General features: G+C 39.7%; 1 protein-coding gene across 1 annotated transcript in view; it reads left to right on the top strand.

Moving 5' to 3' along the window:
* LOC128733816 (phospholipase D2) overlaps positions 1-1,562 on the top strand; it is a 28,014-nt gene extending 26,452 nt beyond the window's left edge. Inside the window, exons 8-10 of the mRNA XM_053827625.1 lie at positions 51-621; positions 690-930; positions 1,000-1,562. Of these exons, the coding sequence (XP_053683600.1) occupies positions 51-621; positions 690-930; positions 1,000-1,440 (1,253 nt within the window). The 3' untranslated portion in view covers positions 1,441-1,562. The remainder of the gene's footprint in view (positions 1-50; positions 622-689; positions 931-999) is intronic.
* The last annotated feature ends 17,856 nt before the right edge of the window (positions 1,563-19,418 follow it).

The following is a 19,418-nucleotide window of genomic DNA, read 5'->3' as shown; positions in this document are numbered from 1 at the left end:
TCTAAACCATCGTGATAGTGCAACAAATTATTGATTACCATTTCATGCAGATCTCGTGGATCGCTCAACCACCGTCCGTATGCCATGGCATGATGTAGCTACCGTTGTGCTCGGTCAAGCCGCCCGTGACGTCTCTCGCCATTTCATCGAACGATGGAACGCAGTCAAACTGGAGAAATGTCGAGAAAATGTACAGTATCCGTACCTGTTGCCGAAAAGCTATAATGATATTCGGATAGACAGCCGGTTTCTGGATGTCCCATTACAGCACGTAACTTGCCAAGTATTACGCAGTGCGTCTAGCTGGAATTGTGGTTTCATAGAGCAAGACTATGTTGAACAAAGTATCCATGAAGCTTACGTGCAAACCATTTCTAAAGCTCAACATTACATTTACATTGAAAATCAGTTCTTCATCAGTTTGGAATTTGGTAACCCGACCGTGAAAAACCAGATTGCAGAGTACCTTTTCAAGCGCATTATGCGGGCTCATCGGGAGAAAAAGATCTTTCGAGTGTACGTGGTGATGCCTTTACTTCCTGGCTTCGAGGGGGATGTCGGCGGTGCTTCGGGAATCTCGCTACGGGCCATTACCCACTGGAACTATGCATCTATTTGCCGGTACCTAATGCTTATTAACATTTAATAATTGTTTTGAATTCTAACGTCATGAATGCACATTTTTGCAGGAGTAAAAGTGCGATTCTAACTCGGTTGAGCGCAGCGGGTATTAAGAATCCTCTCGAGTACATATCGTTTCACAGCCTTCGAACGCATTCAATGTTGAATGGTGTTCCGGTAACTGAACTTATTTATGTTCACTCAAAACTACTAATTGCTGACGATAAGGTGGTCATCTGTGGATCAGCTAACATCAATGATCGATCACTGCTTGGAAAAAGAGATTCTGAGGTGTGCGTTATGATTACGGTAAGTTTATTCAGCGAATTGCATTTGGCGGTGGATTTTTTACCCTAATATGTCAACCATATCTTTTAGGACGAAAGTTTCGAGGAGGGACGCATGAACGGTGAATCCTACCCCTGCGGTGTTTATGCCGGAAAGTTACGCAAGTATCTGTTTAAGGAACATCTTGGTTTGTTGGAGACGCTTACCAATCGAAGTCCCGTCGATGTCACCGATCCGGTGATCGACTCCTTCTGGAATGGTACATGGCGATGGACTTCGCGCAAAAATACTCGTCTGTTTGACGAAATCTTCCGATGCATTCCATCGGATAATGTACAATCGTTTGTAATGCTGAAAAAGTTTCTCGAAGAGAAAAGCCTAGCTCAAACGGACCCGGAGGGAACGCAGAAAGCACTGCAGCGGATCGAAGGCAATCTGGTGGATTTGCCGTTGAAATTTTTGGGCAACGAGGTTCTAACGCCACCGGGAACCAGCCGGGAGGGCATCATGCCCACCTATATGTGGACGTGAGCGACTGTTGTTGAAAGTTTTGTATTATTTTAACGTTAACAAAGTGACACAGTTCTTGTGGGGGTAAACAGTATCAAGTTTCAGGAAGCATTCCATGGGAGCAATTTTATTTTTTAGTTTTCATCTCTGCTACGTACTAGCCATTGCTAAGCAAAGGTCAATAAAAATAAATGTTTTATTTTATTACTGTTGAAAATCTGGCTCTTTTTGTTACTGTTGAAAATCTGGCTCTTTTTGTTCAATCACGATTCTCAAATTACTGCTTGCTTACTTACCTATTGGTCGATGTCCGCTGGTCCGGCAGTACTAAAGGATGAAATTGGCGATTTTCACTATCAACGGTTTGGCTGGTTTTCAACCAGAACGCCAGGAAAGGTTATCGTGAAAATTCCGGATGTCGTTGACTAAGCTGCGTCGCCCTGGGTTGCTGGTCTGCTTCTTGTACGTTGTCCTTGCGGATTCCAGTCGGCCTTGTTGCGGATTTCCTCAAGGAGTGTCCGAGTCGCTTCCTCTTATGTTCTCTAATTTCCGTTGATTACGTCGATGATGGAGTTTCTCGTTGGATATCCATTTGTCAAGCCACCAGGCCACGAATACACTGTGGTCTAGAAAGTCAAATTAGGAAGAATAAATTATTGTTTACTCAGTAGTAAATGATTTCAGACTATTTACGTGTTAGCAACAAAATCTTAATTTGGGATGCCGCTTTTTTGACATAGACGGATTTCAAGCCAACTCGGCCCTTAGAGTACTATCAAAAAGTTAATCTCTCCTGTTTCGTGCAACCTAAATTATCAGACTGATCGTACTCTTACGTATCTAAATTACATCGACATTTGGGTTATGCTTTCAAGTTAAAACGTCGTGACATGAAGCAAGCTGCCCGGATCTATTGCAAAATGCATCATAAACGCACAAAAACAAGAAACTTGCAGATATTTTGCAAGTAAAGCCCCAGCAGCGAGATGTTTCATGACCATTCATTAGGAATGACACTCGTAATAAGTTGACATAAATATTTGATAGCTCGCTGCTGGGATTTTAATTGCAAACTGTTTACAAGATTTTTGCATTTCGCGTTTTTAATGCAATTTGCAATATAAGAAAAGTTTAGTAATTTTAGTTTCTTAATTTAAAGCGTCAGCTGTTATGGAACGAGAATATTATTTTCAGTGTATCTCTACAAAAATGTGGCCGTTTGATTGTGAAGTGAAAGCTGTCTATCAAGCTTCCTTGAAGCTGTCTCAGTGGTGAAAAGCTCGCTGAAGCTCTCCGTAAGCGGTAAGTTTGTTAAACTGCTGGCTGTAACGAAGGTGGGAGCCAAAACAAATCAAAACAAATAAACTGAAAAAAGTGCTCTGCCTGATTTGTATGTAAGCGTTGTAAGCCCCTGGCCAGCTTCGGTTCTCACATAGCTGTTCGATAAAAATAATTAGATTTTTGCTTTTTATTTGGTGTTTCAGTCTGCCAAGGAAATCAGAACAGTTTTTAAATTCTTTCCGACGTTTTGATTTTGTATATAAAACTTTTTCAAGGATTGGGATAATGTGTCTTGTTAGTTATAGGAATAATTATTAGTGTTTTGTTTGTTTTGTGAACATATAAATTAGTTTTGGTAAACATTGAGAAATTTAATATCATCCACATTATAAATAAAGCAAAACAAGCGGTATTTAATTTCGTTGTATATGAAAGATTTCCATCTGGCAAGACATCTGATTGAACTTGTTACTGACGTTGACAGATAAAATCTTGATACCGTGTAATCCTGTAATACTTAAAGCTCTATAATATAAGGTCGGCAATGGTAGTCCACCAATCGAACTGTCAAAGTACGTGCCTATCGAGCTAAGTGTCTGCCATGATAGACCTCGATATAAGACAACCTTGATGTAAGATAATTGTTACCCCGATTAGGGACAACTTTTTTGGCAACTAATTTTTATTAGAAAAAATTCATTTAAAAATGTTCGCTTTTTGTGATTCGCTGTGCAAGATGGGATTAACATTCTAATAAAGTATTCAAAGGAAAACGGTTGGCCGCTTAAGTCACAATTCTTTTTTTGAGAAATGCGTTCAGAAATACTAGACAAGATAGCGAAATATTCAGTTTTTGAATTTTGTATTCGAAAATCGTGTTTTTGGTTAGAGTGGGGGGACTTAAACAACTCTGTCCATTAAATTGAACTTCTATAGTAGGTATCTTCTTTTCTTGTATCATTTTGCAGTATTTTTATTTTGAATCATGCGTTACAGGAGCGACGTTTTATTACAACGAGTTTATTCCGCTCTGTACTAGAATACTTATGTGTACACTCAAGTACTTATTTTACACTGTTTTTTTTTTGAATATTAAGAACGTTGCAACTTAGGGACCATTCATTTATTTCTCAATACACGTAAATGGTCCCTAAGTTGCACCGTTCTTGAATAATCGAAAAAAAAACAGACTGTAAAAAAAAGACTTGAGTGTATGATCGTTTTTCATCCACTTCCCTTGGTCAGATCTTCACACGATTAGCTCCTCTATTTTTAGCACCGCAAAATTCATTAAAATTATCGTCATTATTTAATCTTAATACTTTTCACCAAGTTAGGGAATAATTTTCCCGAAAATCGGCTGGAAACTGATATGACCGCAGTCGATGAGCTGTTTAATAGAATCAACATTCTTCAAACAAATTTCCAAAAGTAGACAGACTTGTCTAAAAAAGCAACGTTGCTGTCTTCCAAGGGACATCAGAACAACCCCACAACCATGTAACATATGACCACGATCTGTACGGAGCCAACAATCGAGTGAATTGGAGGAATTGCATTCATCAGACTCAGGCAGAAAGCCAATTTATTTCCATTCTCTGGAAGAAAGCTAAAACCAGGTCTCTGACAGGATGTCATAAGAGGCTAATCGGTAACTAAAAACAGGCCCCTGACAGAAAGTCTTGCTTTAGTATCAACTGCTCGACTGGACTGGTCATCTCTACTGCCGGACTGAGCTACTCGACTCGACTTCTCAACTCAACTGCTCTATTCAACTGCTCTACTCAATTGCTCCACTCAACTGCTCGATTTGACTGCTCGACTCAATTGGTCGACTGAACTGGTCGATGGTGCTGCTTCATTTTTTCAGTTTCAGGTTATAACTCTTCCATATACAATATCCTAGAGCTACATTATTGCAATCGTAAGATCTTCGGATGTCGTGATGCAAATGAATTTAATATAAAGCTCAAAGAACTAATACAAAGATTAAACATCTTCGCAAACACTGGCAAATGAAATGTAACCGCAGTTTTCTTGACAGACATTTATATTTTCCGGATCGTAAGATTCTGGCTCAACTAGTTAAATAATAATACCGTCCAGGTTGTTTTTAAGGATACACACTTATGATTTTGTCCATTCAATTTGAATTCATTGGCAAATTCACGGTACTAGTTTGTTTGCATGGTAGATTAGGTAATTTTTGCGTTAATTTATGTTATCTGTAAGCTGTTTTTGTTGAAATTTTTAAATATGCGAAGAAGTGTAAATAACCTAACGCAGTTCTGCAGTGGATATAAACTCCAGTGGTGCAACTCACATTCACATTCCTCGGTGATGTAGGTACAAAATGTCATTCTCGTCATTCAAAATACCATGCTAGAAAAACCCAAAGCACCATGTTTACCATTAGCGTAAGTCACAATAAGTATGGAAATTACATTTACTATCAAAGCGGTATCAAAACTTCCGTATCACCATTATCGCTACAAATTTTTACCACCACAAAGTCGTTCTAAATCAAATCCCTCACTTGATCACGTATGCTGTTTCTCCCTGATGGATTCTTGTCCTACGGGATCTTCAGCAGTTTTTTTTGCTTGCCTGCCGTGATTGGCCGCATTAATGTTGTTTTTTTGTTGGAAATGTGTATAACCAACATCGCCTTGCAATTTCCAACGTTCCAGTCGTTTGTGCTTCATCTCCGCTCCAGTGCAACCTGCATCTCAGCGATTGTCATGCGGACTATATAGCAATAAAAAATGCATCACAAAAAAGGGGTTTGTCTTCTTGTGAGCTCCGAGAGCTGCCTACTGTAAACCGAACCTCGACAGACAACAGTAAATTGCAACGTTACCCTCGCCAGCTCGGCAGATCAATTAAAACGGTACGGTTATTAGATGCATCCCATGCATCCATCCAGAAATGTGTCTCTTGCCAACAACGTCTAAAGGCGGGCCGGACAAAAACTTGAATAACATTTTGGATGCGTGTTTGTCTGTTGACAAATTAAAATTCGGAAGAAAAGGAAACGATAATGTGTTTTGCAATTACGACAATTTGGATAATAGTTGGTTGTATTCTAGATATAATCAATCAGTGAATTTAATAAACCGCCCCTGATGTTCAAACACCTAAAAAGTGGCTAATCAAATAGCATAATTTATAAAAAATATAACAATTTTGCTTCAACCGTATTACGAAGGTCTCTGCCCGGAAATGCATTCACATTAACTGTGGTTATGCCATTCCTTGCCGCGCTGAGCTGCACCATTCTCAAAATGGCAAATTTCCTTTTCAATATAATTAATGGATTTAGCCACAAATCGAAATATGAATGCCGGCCGGACGGAAATTGCCTTAATTATACTCCTGGCATCGTCATAGGAAAAAAATGGACAGTTCGTGTTCGAGACCAAGGGCAGACGAACCTTTTGCCGAAACGAGTGATCATAACCTTAACCCTTGCCGTTAGCAACGACGGTTACATAACTGGTTCTGTCTATCCTGCATTACCGTGTCCGGTGGTAATTTATCGACAGTCGTTCCACAAGGATTTCAAATTTAAATGCAGCAGGAAACGTGAATCCGCTTGCTCCGCGCTACGAACACAAAATTTTCAAAAGCGAACGCTGTTGGGATAAGGCCAAGAGGTTCAAGCTCACCTAGGTCAATGGCATTCAGAGTCTCCATCCGGAAAGGGAAACAGCGCAGACAAAGGGTCCCTGAGAGCGATAGGATTAGTCAAAGGTTTCATTAAAAAAGGTGTGTGCTGGTTTTTTAAAAGAATGCAAATCATCAACAAAGCGGATGATTTGGTCATCTGTTTTCATTTGGCTATAAATAAATTTGTTTGCATATAAAAAGAAAATTTTCACCGACCCATTTATCACTTATCACAAATGTTTTTGAATCGTTTTACCGTTTACTGTCAGAATTAATAGTGGTTCGAAAAGTCATTTTCCTTAACTCATGGCAATAATAATATGTGTGAAGACAAAAGTCGGGCGTGGTTTCCTTACAGTAGATCCATTTTTTTTAAGAGGCGAACCAGCCGCAGGCTGAAAACATCTCTAATATAGAATAAAAAAAAAAGATCCATTTTTAGATGAATTTCACGCTAATACTGTTGCAGAAAGGCCACAAACGATTGGGTGTACCCACAAGCAGAGACACTTGTGCGCATTCCGGAGATGTGAGAATCTGCTTCCAGCTTTAGGAACCTTTTAACCCACGTGATGGTTTGTTTGGTAGAAGGACGCGTCTCCTAAGTATCAGACTATAAGGACCCCGGTCTGCACTCCACTCCATGACCCAGTCCTCCACTCATATGATATCCTGATGCGATACCCATCCCATATTGAATATAGGTATTATATTATACAGTAGGGTCCTATTGCCCATATTAGTCCTATTTTAGATATTATAGGCTAATAAGTAAACAAGTATCTCGAAGTTTTTTTCACCTAAATGTAAGTTTTATCAACACTTCCAGGCTTGTCATGCACTTTACGCTTCGATTCTGCTCTTTTGGTTACTGCACCTCAGCCATCAAAATTTGAAAAAGAGCACTCTTTTTGCTACCAACGGGGCAGCAGCCTTATTGCACCGAAATACAAAAGATAAAACATTACTTTCTTCAGCAATATTGCAGATAATAACAAATTCTACAAATGTCCCATACACCAATTTTTATAATTTTGCTAGGCTGAGGTGGAGTAACCAAAAGAGCAAAATCGAAGCGAAAAGTGCATGCCAAGCCTGCACTCTTCAATTAAAAAGTACGGAAAATATCGTTGATATAGCATTTTAAAATGCAACAGGATGGTGAACGGCTGGTTAATGCGTAACATCGGTTCTTCGCGTACCTGCAGGTATAAAATAGACCTCACAGTAAAATCCATCTCATCTCTGCCTCACATGATACCATTGGAAAGACGAGCATCCTAAGCAGTGCTCCGGTGGAAGCTAAGGTCGTATACCGGCAGGGAAGGAGCCACGCGCGAAAGCTAAGTGTAGTAACGAGGAATAACCTTGCTAGCTTTAAGCTACTATTCCCATGCCAGAGGCGGCTTTTGATGGCAGGACGATTCCTCAACCAAGTTAGGAGCGGCTCACGACAGCGTTTGATCCGGAGCGGGCGGCATTAGGATTATTGTGTTGTTTCGCACTAAAGTTAAGATAGCAGGCCCATCACGAGACTCAGTAGCGTGGCCCTTACTGGTAGGGCAACCTGCCTAAACCTTCCTCACTACGAACAATCAAGGAAATTCTATTCGGGATACTCGGCATGGACAAGGGCGAAGAAATAAATACATGGAATGGGTGGTTGGTATCTAGAACTGCGCATCGCTAAACTTCGTTGGTGACAACAGAGTGCTGCTAGGAAAGCTTGAACTCCGAAAGTTCGGCATCGTGGCACTGCAGGAGATCTGTCGCATAGGCGAGAAGGTGTAGAGGACCGGGATCGCAAGGCTAATTTTGACTAGAACGGTGAAGCGACCAACGAGCTAGGAACGGGCTTTGTAGTGATGGGCAGAATGCAAGATCGCGTGATGGACTGGAACGTGCATTGCCCTTACGAAGGTAAACTCGACGATGATAAGGAAGCGTTCTATGCCCAGCTTAGAATGCATTCGCCACGGGATGTCAAGGTCGTCATTGGGCATTACGCCCAAATCGGCAAGAAAGCGATTAACAGACCGGGGATCGAGCCTCATAGCCTGTAAACCGACACTCACTATAACGGCCTGTGATGCATCAGCTTTGCAGCTTTCCGAAGCTTGGTGATCACAAGCGCATTCTCTCTCTGCAAATGTATCCTCAAAGCCACCTGGTCATCTGACCAACAAACATTGAACCAAATCGATCGCGTTCTTAAAGATGAACGATTTTCTCGAACTTCACCAACATACAATAACCTAGTAGCAGTTCATGTGAGCTTGAGACTATCTTGGAAAATTATATACGCATTGCCATGAGGAAGAATTTGTACAAGTATCGACGAGCGTGGAATGAGTTGACTAAGGTCTTGAGGAGGAAAAAGTACCAGAAGGAGGATAGAGATCGTGAAGAGTTAGAACAACTATTCCGGGTTAATAACACGCGAAAGTTCCATAAGAAGGTGAACCAATCTGGTAAAGGCCACACAGTGAAGCCTGATATGTGTAAGGACGAGGAGGGAACCCTAGTCATGAGTGAGTGAAAGCTAGTCAATAGGTGGAAGCTATGCTCAAAGGCGATATAACAGAAAGAGACGCAAGTCAACCTAGAAATGCTTACAAACGATAACAGCACTCGCGATCTCAAAGAGATCCGGCTAGAAATCGGTTAATTGAAGAATAATAGAACCACCGGAGTTGACCGACTTCCGGCAGAACTCTACAACAATGGCCATGAACCGCTAGCAACGGCACTTCAAGAATTTGGGCAGAGGAGAAACTACCGGAGGAGTGGACAGAAGGAGGACAAAGATCGTGGGGTGCTGGAACAACTATTCCGGACTAATGACACGCGAAACAGGCTTGGTATACACTTTTCGCTTCGATTTTGCTTTTTTGATTACTGCACCTCAGTGAATCAGAATTTGAAAAAGTGGTGTATGGGGCATTTGTAGAGCTAGTAATTATCTATAATATTGCTGAACAAATTAAAGCTTTATCTTTAATATTTACGCCGCTTTAGGGCTGCTATGCCGTTGGTAGCAAAAAGAGAGCTCAGAGTAGCAGCTTTGTAGCGCTGTAAATACTAAAGATAAAGCTTTACTTTCTTCAACAATATCATACATAATTACCAGCTCTACAAATGCCCCATACATCACTTTTTCAAATTCTGTTTCGCTGAGGTGCAGTAATCAAAAGAGAAAAATGGAAGCGAAAAGTGTATGCCAAGCCTGCGCGCAAGTTTTACAAGAAGGTGAACCAAACTCGTAAGGGCTACACACCTAAACCTGACATGTGTAGGGATGATAGAGGGGATCTAATCACAAACGAGCGCGAGGCGGTCGACAGGCTGAAGCAGTTTTTCGATGAGCACCTCAATGGCGATGTAGTAGGAGACTCAACGGAAGTTAACCTAGGAGTGCCTATAAACGTGAACAGTGTGCCGGCTCCCGATCTTGAAGAGATCCGGCGAGAAATCCGTCAGCTGAAGACTAATAGAGCCACCAGAAAGGACCGATTTGGTCGGAGGACCCAGCAAACTATTTGGTTTGTATATCTCGGTTGCAACTGAGAGATACGAAATCATATCCGTACGAAAAAGTTATATTTCACACCACATAAGAGCATATAAGTACCAAAGTGGAGGCAATATGCGTGCAAAAATTTTGACAATCATTTGTAATTCTATCTGGCATTCTATTCCCATCAACAAAAACCCGATTTAATCCACCTAGTGGTGAAAGGAACCTTTGTTATACGGTCTTACTTGCTATTTGAGATAGAAATCGACACGTCTTCAGAAAATAATTCATCTATTGGTTGTAGTTGCGTAGTGCGTTCGTTTACATAAGATTTTTGAAAATTGAATAAGTTTACAAAATTTGAACAAAATAGGAACACTTTTAAATTTTGATGAAAAAAGGATCATGAAATTGCTGAGTAAGGATAAGTAAGTTGTTATTAATCTGAGTAAGTGCAAATAAAAGTAAGTTGTAAGAGGAAATCTTGTCCTTTAGCATATACATTGTCTAGTAAAGGTCTAGTTTATAGGTTTTTGAACTATGCATAGTTTCCTGTAATGCCATTCTATTTGAATCACATCAATAGAGTTTTCTTGAATAATTTTCATCAATTTTTATTGACTCACGCTGTTGTATTTTATACAACACGTGTAGGTTTTTCAACGCCATATTGTTATAAAGTTACAAATCGTTGTTTAACTAACGTATATTCTTCAACAAACTTATTGCGAGCAAAATATCATAATTATTCAATGCATTAATAATTTAAATTGTTGGGAAAATTTATGCAGCAAAACTATCAGCAAATGTAAAATGTTTAAAATGTATCCGTCTGCTGATAGTCGAGTAATTCGGAGTCAAAATTAGGGTATTCTTTATAATCAAAGTTCTACAGTTCCTAAACAAGCAAATATACAGGTATACTATTTTCAGAAAAGTTGTGTATTTTTACTATTTGTACAATTTTGTAGTACATGAAAAAGTCATGCAACAATTACAAAAAGAGCAATAATAGAAAAACTGATTTTACAAATTCATATACAATAAATAAGATTTTTCTATCTTCGCTGCAGAGATAAAAGGTTACTGTCTTTAGAAAAATTTCTCATAATAATATGCTCTATAACTTTGCAGAACACATCAATGTGTTATATTGACACTAAAGAAAAATATTTTTTTTATTTCACTTTTAGGGGGATTAATAAAAATTTAAATCCCACCAGACGATAGAGCTTTCAATTGCTAGAAACTCTTCCAAAGGTTCGATAAACCTAAAACCAAGTTTTCCTACTCAAAACTCTAGTGCACACGTTTTCTTCGGTTTGGGGCTATTTTGCGCGCGAGTAACTGTGTTACAAAAGTTGGCGCGAGTGTTCGAGGGTTAATATCTTTTGACAGGCAAAACCAATTCTTATGAAATTTTGCATATATATTCGTAGTCTCAAAACCTCTCGTTTGATATTAAAATAATTGAAATTAGATAAATTATCTTGGTTAAAATCATTATAAATTATTGTAAATTTTGGTGTGGTGTATACGGTTGCTCATAACTTTCAAATTAAACGTCCAATCAAAAAACCATTCAATAGTGATCTATTAGGATATATTATCTTTCAAATGAGACTAATAGCGCATTAATCGGTTTGGCCACCTCTGAGAAACAGGCGATAATTATTACCTTGTCAAAACAGGTTTTTAAAGCATAACTTTTAAACTACTTATTTATTTTCAATTAAAAATTCCTGAACAATTTAGCTTTAATAAGGGCTTTCATTTGATACTAAGATCGTTGAAATCGGTCATGTAGTTTTGAAGAAACCCGTTTCACGTATTTTTCACATTTTTGCTTATAACTTTTAAACGAAACGTCGTGTCACGAAACAACTCAATAGTGATCTACTAGACAATAACACCTTTCAAACAAAAGTAATAGCGAACCATTCGGTTCAGCCATCTCTGAGAAACAGGCGATAGAAAAAATCATTACATACATACACACACACACACACACACACACACAGACATTGCTTAAATCGTCGAACCCTATCGATTGGTATATGTGACTTGGCCCTCCGGACCTCGGATCAATTTCGTGTTTTTCGACCAATTTTTAAACCTTTGTTATAGTATAACAAAGGTAAAAGGGCGACCGGTTAGATTGCTGTAATTACCGCGGTATCACGTTGATCAACGCCACCTAAAAGGTGCTCTCCCAGATTTTGTTGCGTCGTCATCGTATCAGGCGGGCTTTATGGGGGCCGGTGCTACTACGGATAAAATTTTCACTCTCCGACAAATCCTCCAGAAGTGTCGAGAGAACAAAGTGTCCACGCATCATATTTTCGTGGATTTCAGAGCAGCATACGATACAGTTGAACGCGAACAGCTAGGGCAGATAATGTACGAGTACGGTTTTCCGGACAAACTGACGCGGCTGATCAAAGCTACCCTGGAGCGAGTGACATGCTACGTGCGCGATTCGAGGACACCCTCGAGTCCTTTCGAAGCGTGCAGAGGGTTGCGGCAAGGGGATAGACTGTCCTGTATATTATCCACTATCGCTATTGAAGGTGTGATCCGGCGAGCTTCAGTAAGCCTAACCTTTGCAGACGACCTCGACATCATTACCAGAAACCTTGGGACAGCGGTATGAATCGCGAGCTACAGGCACTGCGTGTAGAGATTCCCTTCGTACACCTGGCGGAAGTTACGAGACTACGGTGGATCGGCCTTGTCGCAAGAATGCCGGACGACTGTGCAGTGAAATCCGTTCTCTTCAAGAATCCCACCGGCACCAGGAATAAAGGGGCCCAGGGGACTACTAGATGGCTCGACCAGGTTGAAGCCGATTTGCGTGTGTCGAGACGCGCAACGAATTGGCGACGGGTAGCGCAGGACCGACCACGTTGGAAAGAAATTCTTGATACGGCAAGTGCCACCCCGGCTCTCGGCTGGTAAACGGAGGATAAACTACCGGAGGGGTGAATGGAAGGTGTGGTTGGTCCCATATATAAAAAGGGCAATCGATTCAATTGCTGTAATTACCGGGGCATTACGCTGATCAGTGTGTGCGCCTACAAGATGTGCTCCCAGAATTTGTTACGTCGTCTATCCCCAATAGAAAGAGATTTCGTGGGGCTGTATCAGGCGGGCTCTAGGGGCCTGAGCTACTACAGCTAATTTTTTTCTGCCCTGCAAATACTCTAGAAATATCGGGAGTACAACATGCCCACGCATCATATATTCGTAGATTTCAGGGCAGCATACGATACAGTCGAGCGCATGGTGCTATGACAGAAAATGCACGAGAACGGTGTTCCGGACAAACTGACGCGAATCGCACAGAAGGTTACGACAAGGGTATGAACTTTCCTCCAAGCTATTCTACATCGCTGATCCGGCGAACGGGCATCAAACCATGAGGAACGATCTTCGGCAACGGTAACCGACTCTTACCCTTCACAGATAACCTTAACAACATTACTAGAAATTTTGAGATGGTGGATGCAATCTACGTCAGAATAACAACGAAGGCTGAAAGTATTGGGTTACAAATCGATGGGTCAAAAACCAGATATAGGGTAGGAAGAGGTTCTAGAGTTCGGCTCCCACCCACGTACAGTGACTATTGACGGCGTTGAACTGGAAATGGTTGATGAGTTCATTAACGGTCGACTGGAAAAGTACCAAAACTACCGAGCATCTTACTAGAAACTGAAAATGAAAGAAAAAAGAAAAAACTTTTTTTTTCGAAAGAATTCTGCAAGTTATTTTATTATTTTAACAAATATAAAATATGCATTTTGTCTACGACTCGTAGACTTAATGAATGCATGTTTTGAAGTAGAATTAAATGCATTCTTTGGATGGACGTTTCAAAGATTTCCTTGAAGTCCTAAAAGTCCTTGAAACATTTGCCCTAGACAGCAAATGAACTAGTTTAATAATAACCCGATGACCAAAATGCCATAATTAAAACCAGAATTAGTAACGTTGGTAAAAACCCGATTTAATCCACCTAGTGGTGAAAGGAACCTTTGTTATACGGTCTTACTTGCTATTTGAGATAGAAATCGACACGTTTTCGGAACATAATTCATCTATTAATCAACCTTGCGTAATGCGTTGGTTTACATAAAATTTTTGAAAATTGAATAAGTTTACAAATTTTGAACAAAATCGCAACACTTTTAAATTTTGGTAGATCCTTTTTTCATGAAATTGCTGAGTAAGGATAAGTAAGTTGTTATTAATTTGAGTAAGTGCAAATAAAAGTAAGTTGTAAGAGGAAATTTTATTCTTTAACATATACATTGCCTAGTAAAGGTCTAGTTTATAGGTTTTTGAACTATGCATAATTTCCTGTAATGCCATTCTATTTGATTCACATCAATAGAGTTTTCTAGAATAATTTTCATCAATTTTTATTAACCTTCGGTTACTCACGCTGTTGTATTTTGTACAACACGTGTAGGTTTTTCAACGCCATATTGTTATAAAGTTACAAACCGTTGTTTAACTAACGTATATTCTTCAATAAACTTATTCTGAGCAAAATGTCATAATTGTGTAATGCATTAATAATTTAAATTGTTGGGAAAATAGATCAGCATAAACCGCCATCACAGAAACGAAGCAATCAGCAAGCGAGGTGTACCGCAATTGACCCCAAGTGGAATTTTCTCTCGTTTCTCCATATGGAAAAATGGTGTCTGTATGCAGCAAAACTACCCAATGTAAAATGTTTAAAATGTATCCGTCTGCTGGTAGTCGAGTAATTCGTAGTCAAAATTAGGGTATTTTTTATAATCAAAGTTCTACAGTTCCTAAACAAGCAAATATAGAGGTATACTATATTCAGCAAAATTGTGTATTTTTATCATTTGTACAACTTTGTAATACATGAAAAAGTTATACTACAATTACAAAAAGAGCGAAAATATAAAACCTGATTTTACAAATTCATATACAATAAATAAGATTTTTCTATCTTAGCTGCAGAGATGGAAGGTTACTGTCTTTAGCAAAATTTCTTGTAATAATATGCTCTATAACTTTGCAGAACACATCAATGTGTTATATTGACACTGAAGAAAAATAATTTTTTTTATTCACTTTTAGGGGGATTAATCAAAATTTAGATTGCACCAGACGATAGAGCTTTTAATTTCAAGAAACTATTCTAAAGGTTCGATAAACCTAAAACCAAGTTTTCCCAGTCAAAACTCTAGTACGCACGTTTTCTTTGGTTTGAGGCTATTGGGCGCGCGAGTAACTGCGTTACAAAAGTTGGCGCGAGTGTTCGAGGGTTAATATCTTTTGACCGCTACAACCAATTCTTATGAAATTTTGCATATATATTCGTAGTGTCAAAACCTCTCGTTTGATATTAAAATAATTGAAATTAGGTAAATTATCTTGGTTAAAATCATTATAAATTATTGTTAATTTTGGTGTGGTGTATTCGATTGCTCATAACTTTCAAATTAAACGTCCAATCAAAAAACCATTCAATAGTGATCTATTAGGATATATTATCTTTCATATGAGACTAATAGCGCATAAACCGGTTTGGCCATCTCTAAGAAACAGGCGATAATTATTACCTTGTCAAAACAGGTTTTTTAAGCATAACTTTTAAACTACTTGTTTGTTTTCAATTAAAAATTGCTGAATAATTTAGCTTTAATAAGAGCTTTTATTTGATACTAAGAACGCTGAAATCGGTCATGTAGTTCTAGAGAAACCCGTGTCACGTATTTTTCACATCTTTGCTTATAACTTTTAAACGAAACGTCGTGTCACGAAGCAACTCAATAGTCATCTACTAGACAATAATACCTCTCAAACAAAAGTAATAGCGAACGATTCGGTTCAGCCATCTCTGAGAAACAGGCGATAGAAAAAATCATTACATACATACACACACACACACACACACACACACACACACACACACACACACACACACACACACACACACACACACACACACACACACACACACACACACACACACACACACACACACACACACACACACACACACACACACACACACACACACACACACACACACACACACACACACACACACACACACACACACACACACACACACACACACACACACACACACACACACACACACACACACACACACACACACACACACACACACACACACACACACACACACACACACACACACACACACACACACACACACACACACACACACACACACACACACACACACACACACACACACACACACACACACACACACACACACACACACACACACACACACACACACACACACACACACACACACACACACACACACACACACACACACACACACACACACACACACACACACACACACACACACACACACACACACACACACACACACACACACACACACACACACACACACACACACACACACACACACACACACACACACACACACACACACACACACACACACACACACACACACACACACACACACACACACACACACACACAGACATTGCTCAAATCGACGAACCCTATCGATTGGTATATGTGACTTGGCCCTCCGGGCCTCGGATCAATTTCGTGTTTTTCGACCAATTTTTAAACCTTTGTTATAGTATAACAAAGGTAAAAAGTCACTTTATATCTAACTTTCTCGTTGATCTTTATTTTGACAGGGATAGGTAGCGGTTATACCGTTCAATCACGAAAATATATCGATAACTATCGATAAATATATCGATAAACTATCGAAACACAGTACAAAGTGTTTATATATTTTTTAGTTTCTCTAATGAAGAGTAAGGTTTAGCCCAAAAACAAACTTTTTCAAATTTTCAATGGCGCTTTTGACTGCAATTAAAAGACTGATCAATTATGGAGGATTTGCCGGTACACAAACTACAACATGTTGAACACTGACATAATCAGCGGTAATGAATTTGGTGATTTCAATTCAAAACATATCCTACCACCGGTGTGGATCAATCCCACTTAATTGCTCCAATCAGCGGCACGTCAATAGAAGTACCGCGACGATTGATGGAGCGCGGCAAATTTCGGGGTACGTTTTGAAGTGAACATCAAAACAATCGTTTTGCTAAATGAATAGATCCGGCCGGGCTCGAATTCGTTTCGCGTGCGTACGCTTTTTGCTTTGATTTTCTATGCGATTTTTGTTTTGTCCACCGTCATACCAGTTGTCCCGCACTCATCAAGGCGTGAAATTAGACGTAACGTAACCAAGGAAGGTGTCCACGCGCGCGCGTTTCTCACCGCGTTCCGATCCGACCGATCCATGCGATGCGAGGGAGAGGCGCCACCCGGGGGTATTTAATTGAGCTGTTTCATCTAGGTTTTACCTGGCCGAAAGTGTATGCCAGCAATGATTGGGCGGATTTTGCAGTTGGCACGGATGAGGTGAATTCCACGGTGATGATTGTCGGCGGGCGAGAACTGCCGCTAATTAGAGTGTAAATTTTTGGCATTTTGTTTGTGCTTACGAATCTGTAAGCTCGCTTATTAATGGTAAGTAGTTTATGAAGACTTTACAATTCATCTTTCGCTTTCGGAAAAAAGTATAAAGATGAAGCATGAAGAGTAGAAGCGGAAATGGGCTCATTCCTTCAATCGACAAACGTTAGAAAAATCTGCGGCATTTCCTGTTCCAAAATTGTTGCATGCTGGGAAATTATTCTATATTCTACTCTATATCCATGTAAAATTCTATATGATTATATTTATGTTGGCACGAATGAATAACAGGTATTCCGCAGTGTTTTCTATGATGATGATGTCTCTCTAAATATATAAGAGCCTACATGTAGCTACATACCTACATTTGGGTTACAACATCCCGTAATGTAGGTTTCCCAAGTTCACTTTCCAGAAAAATATGATGGATCTGGAATGCTTTATGACGAAGCTATTCTCGTTGTCTCACTGTTCCTGCTGTCTCACTGTTAACTAGTTTCCCCTATCATAGAAGAAGTGCATACCAATCCATGTTAACGCACTGGTTCACTATTATCTTCTCAAGCAGTTTAATCAACGTGTTAAGACCTGCAGCTAAAATAGCACAAATTATATTTACTAATTTTCTCAGTACTGAATAGCAAGAATGCTTAAAATGCACGTTAAAATGCTAATATCGACAATTTGACGTAATGTTACTTGCTTTTCTGCTGGACAATATGAAGCATGAACTGGAATGTTACCTACTTATAGATGATGATAGCAATTTTGCATAAAATTGCTACTATAAACCATCATCATTCAAGACTTCGTTTTTTAATTGGTTGGTTTAAGATTTTTGAACTGCGATCGAAGTGGAGCTGTGCAGTAATTTTCTGGGCTATACGATTGTTGACTGTCCAGTGGAATGTGCTGCAATCTTTAAAAGTTGTTTCCCGCATTCCCTTCGCAGTTCGGGGAGAGCCTTTCGTAACTTTGCCTCCACACGTGTTTGCTGTGCAAACTATGTTCGTACACTTTTATCCACGAGGCAAGAACATAAAATACAAGCTTGTAAGGTTATATACACAGATAGTCGTTTATTGCTGCTGCTGCTGCAACAGTCAAAGAAGGAAATCGTAACGAGGGTGAACGGGACCGGTGTTTAGGGGGTCACGAAATCAAATTGGAGGACTTTCCCCTCGAGGACTGTTTTCTAACCCCGACATGGGGCGACGTCTATCGGTATGTACTGTTGGGAGACGGAATCCATTTGCCGAAATTTTATTAGTTTACTCACCTCCCTCTTGTTCGTTCTGAATGACGCGATGGCTTGTGCTGGAATTTCTTTTTTAAAGACTTACAAAATCACCTCTTAACAATATGCATCAATTTCGAGAAATAACTACTAGGTAGGTGAATCGCTGGCAGACTTTTGTTTGTTGCCGTATACTTCCTCGACGGGTTCATTGGCTCACGTTGGACGATGCGTCGAGTGAGCCCGCCATTTCCTCACCGTCGGGTCGCGTTGAGGATGTCTTATGCATGCATAAAATTAATAACTTCTTTCATCCTTTTTCGCGTATGAATTATGTGACTTTGAAAAAGTTTCCTACTGTCGTGCTGGTGTGCTTTGAGGGGCATAGTCACGCGTAAAACCGGCAAATCTCCATCGAGATTTTTGGGCTTGCTTTTTTACTGGAAGTTAACATCGTCAGCAAAAATAATGTAGATATAAAGGGTCGTACAAAGTGGCTTCCTTTACAATAATGGCTAACTGCAGCGCAGCCAAGTCAATAAAAGAATGGCATGGAATGGTAATCATTTTTCCTTCCGGTGTTCTCCACACAAAATCTTGCGTATCGTTGCCACTATTAAAAGGAAATTCCAAATGCAATCTGCTAGGTCTGAAAGGTTCTAAATTTTTTCACTTTCAAAGAAATTTAAACAGTGCGGAAATGTAAATGGAAAACACCGATCATATGATGCATTAAGGATGGGAGGGTGTTTTCGCTGAAGAATTTAGCTGCAAATGCTGATGCATGGAGAC

This window comes from Sabethes cyaneus, chromosome 2 (genome assembly GCF_943734655.1).
Source record: "Sabethes cyaneus chromosome 2, idSabCyanKW18_F2, whole genome shotgun sequence".
Taxonomy (NCBI): domain Eukaryota; kingdom Metazoa; phylum Arthropoda; class Insecta; order Diptera; family Culicidae; genus Sabethes; species Sabethes cyaneus.
The sequence above is the reverse complement of the archived record's forward strand: the minus strand, read 5'-3'. Positions and strand labels throughout refer to the sequence as shown.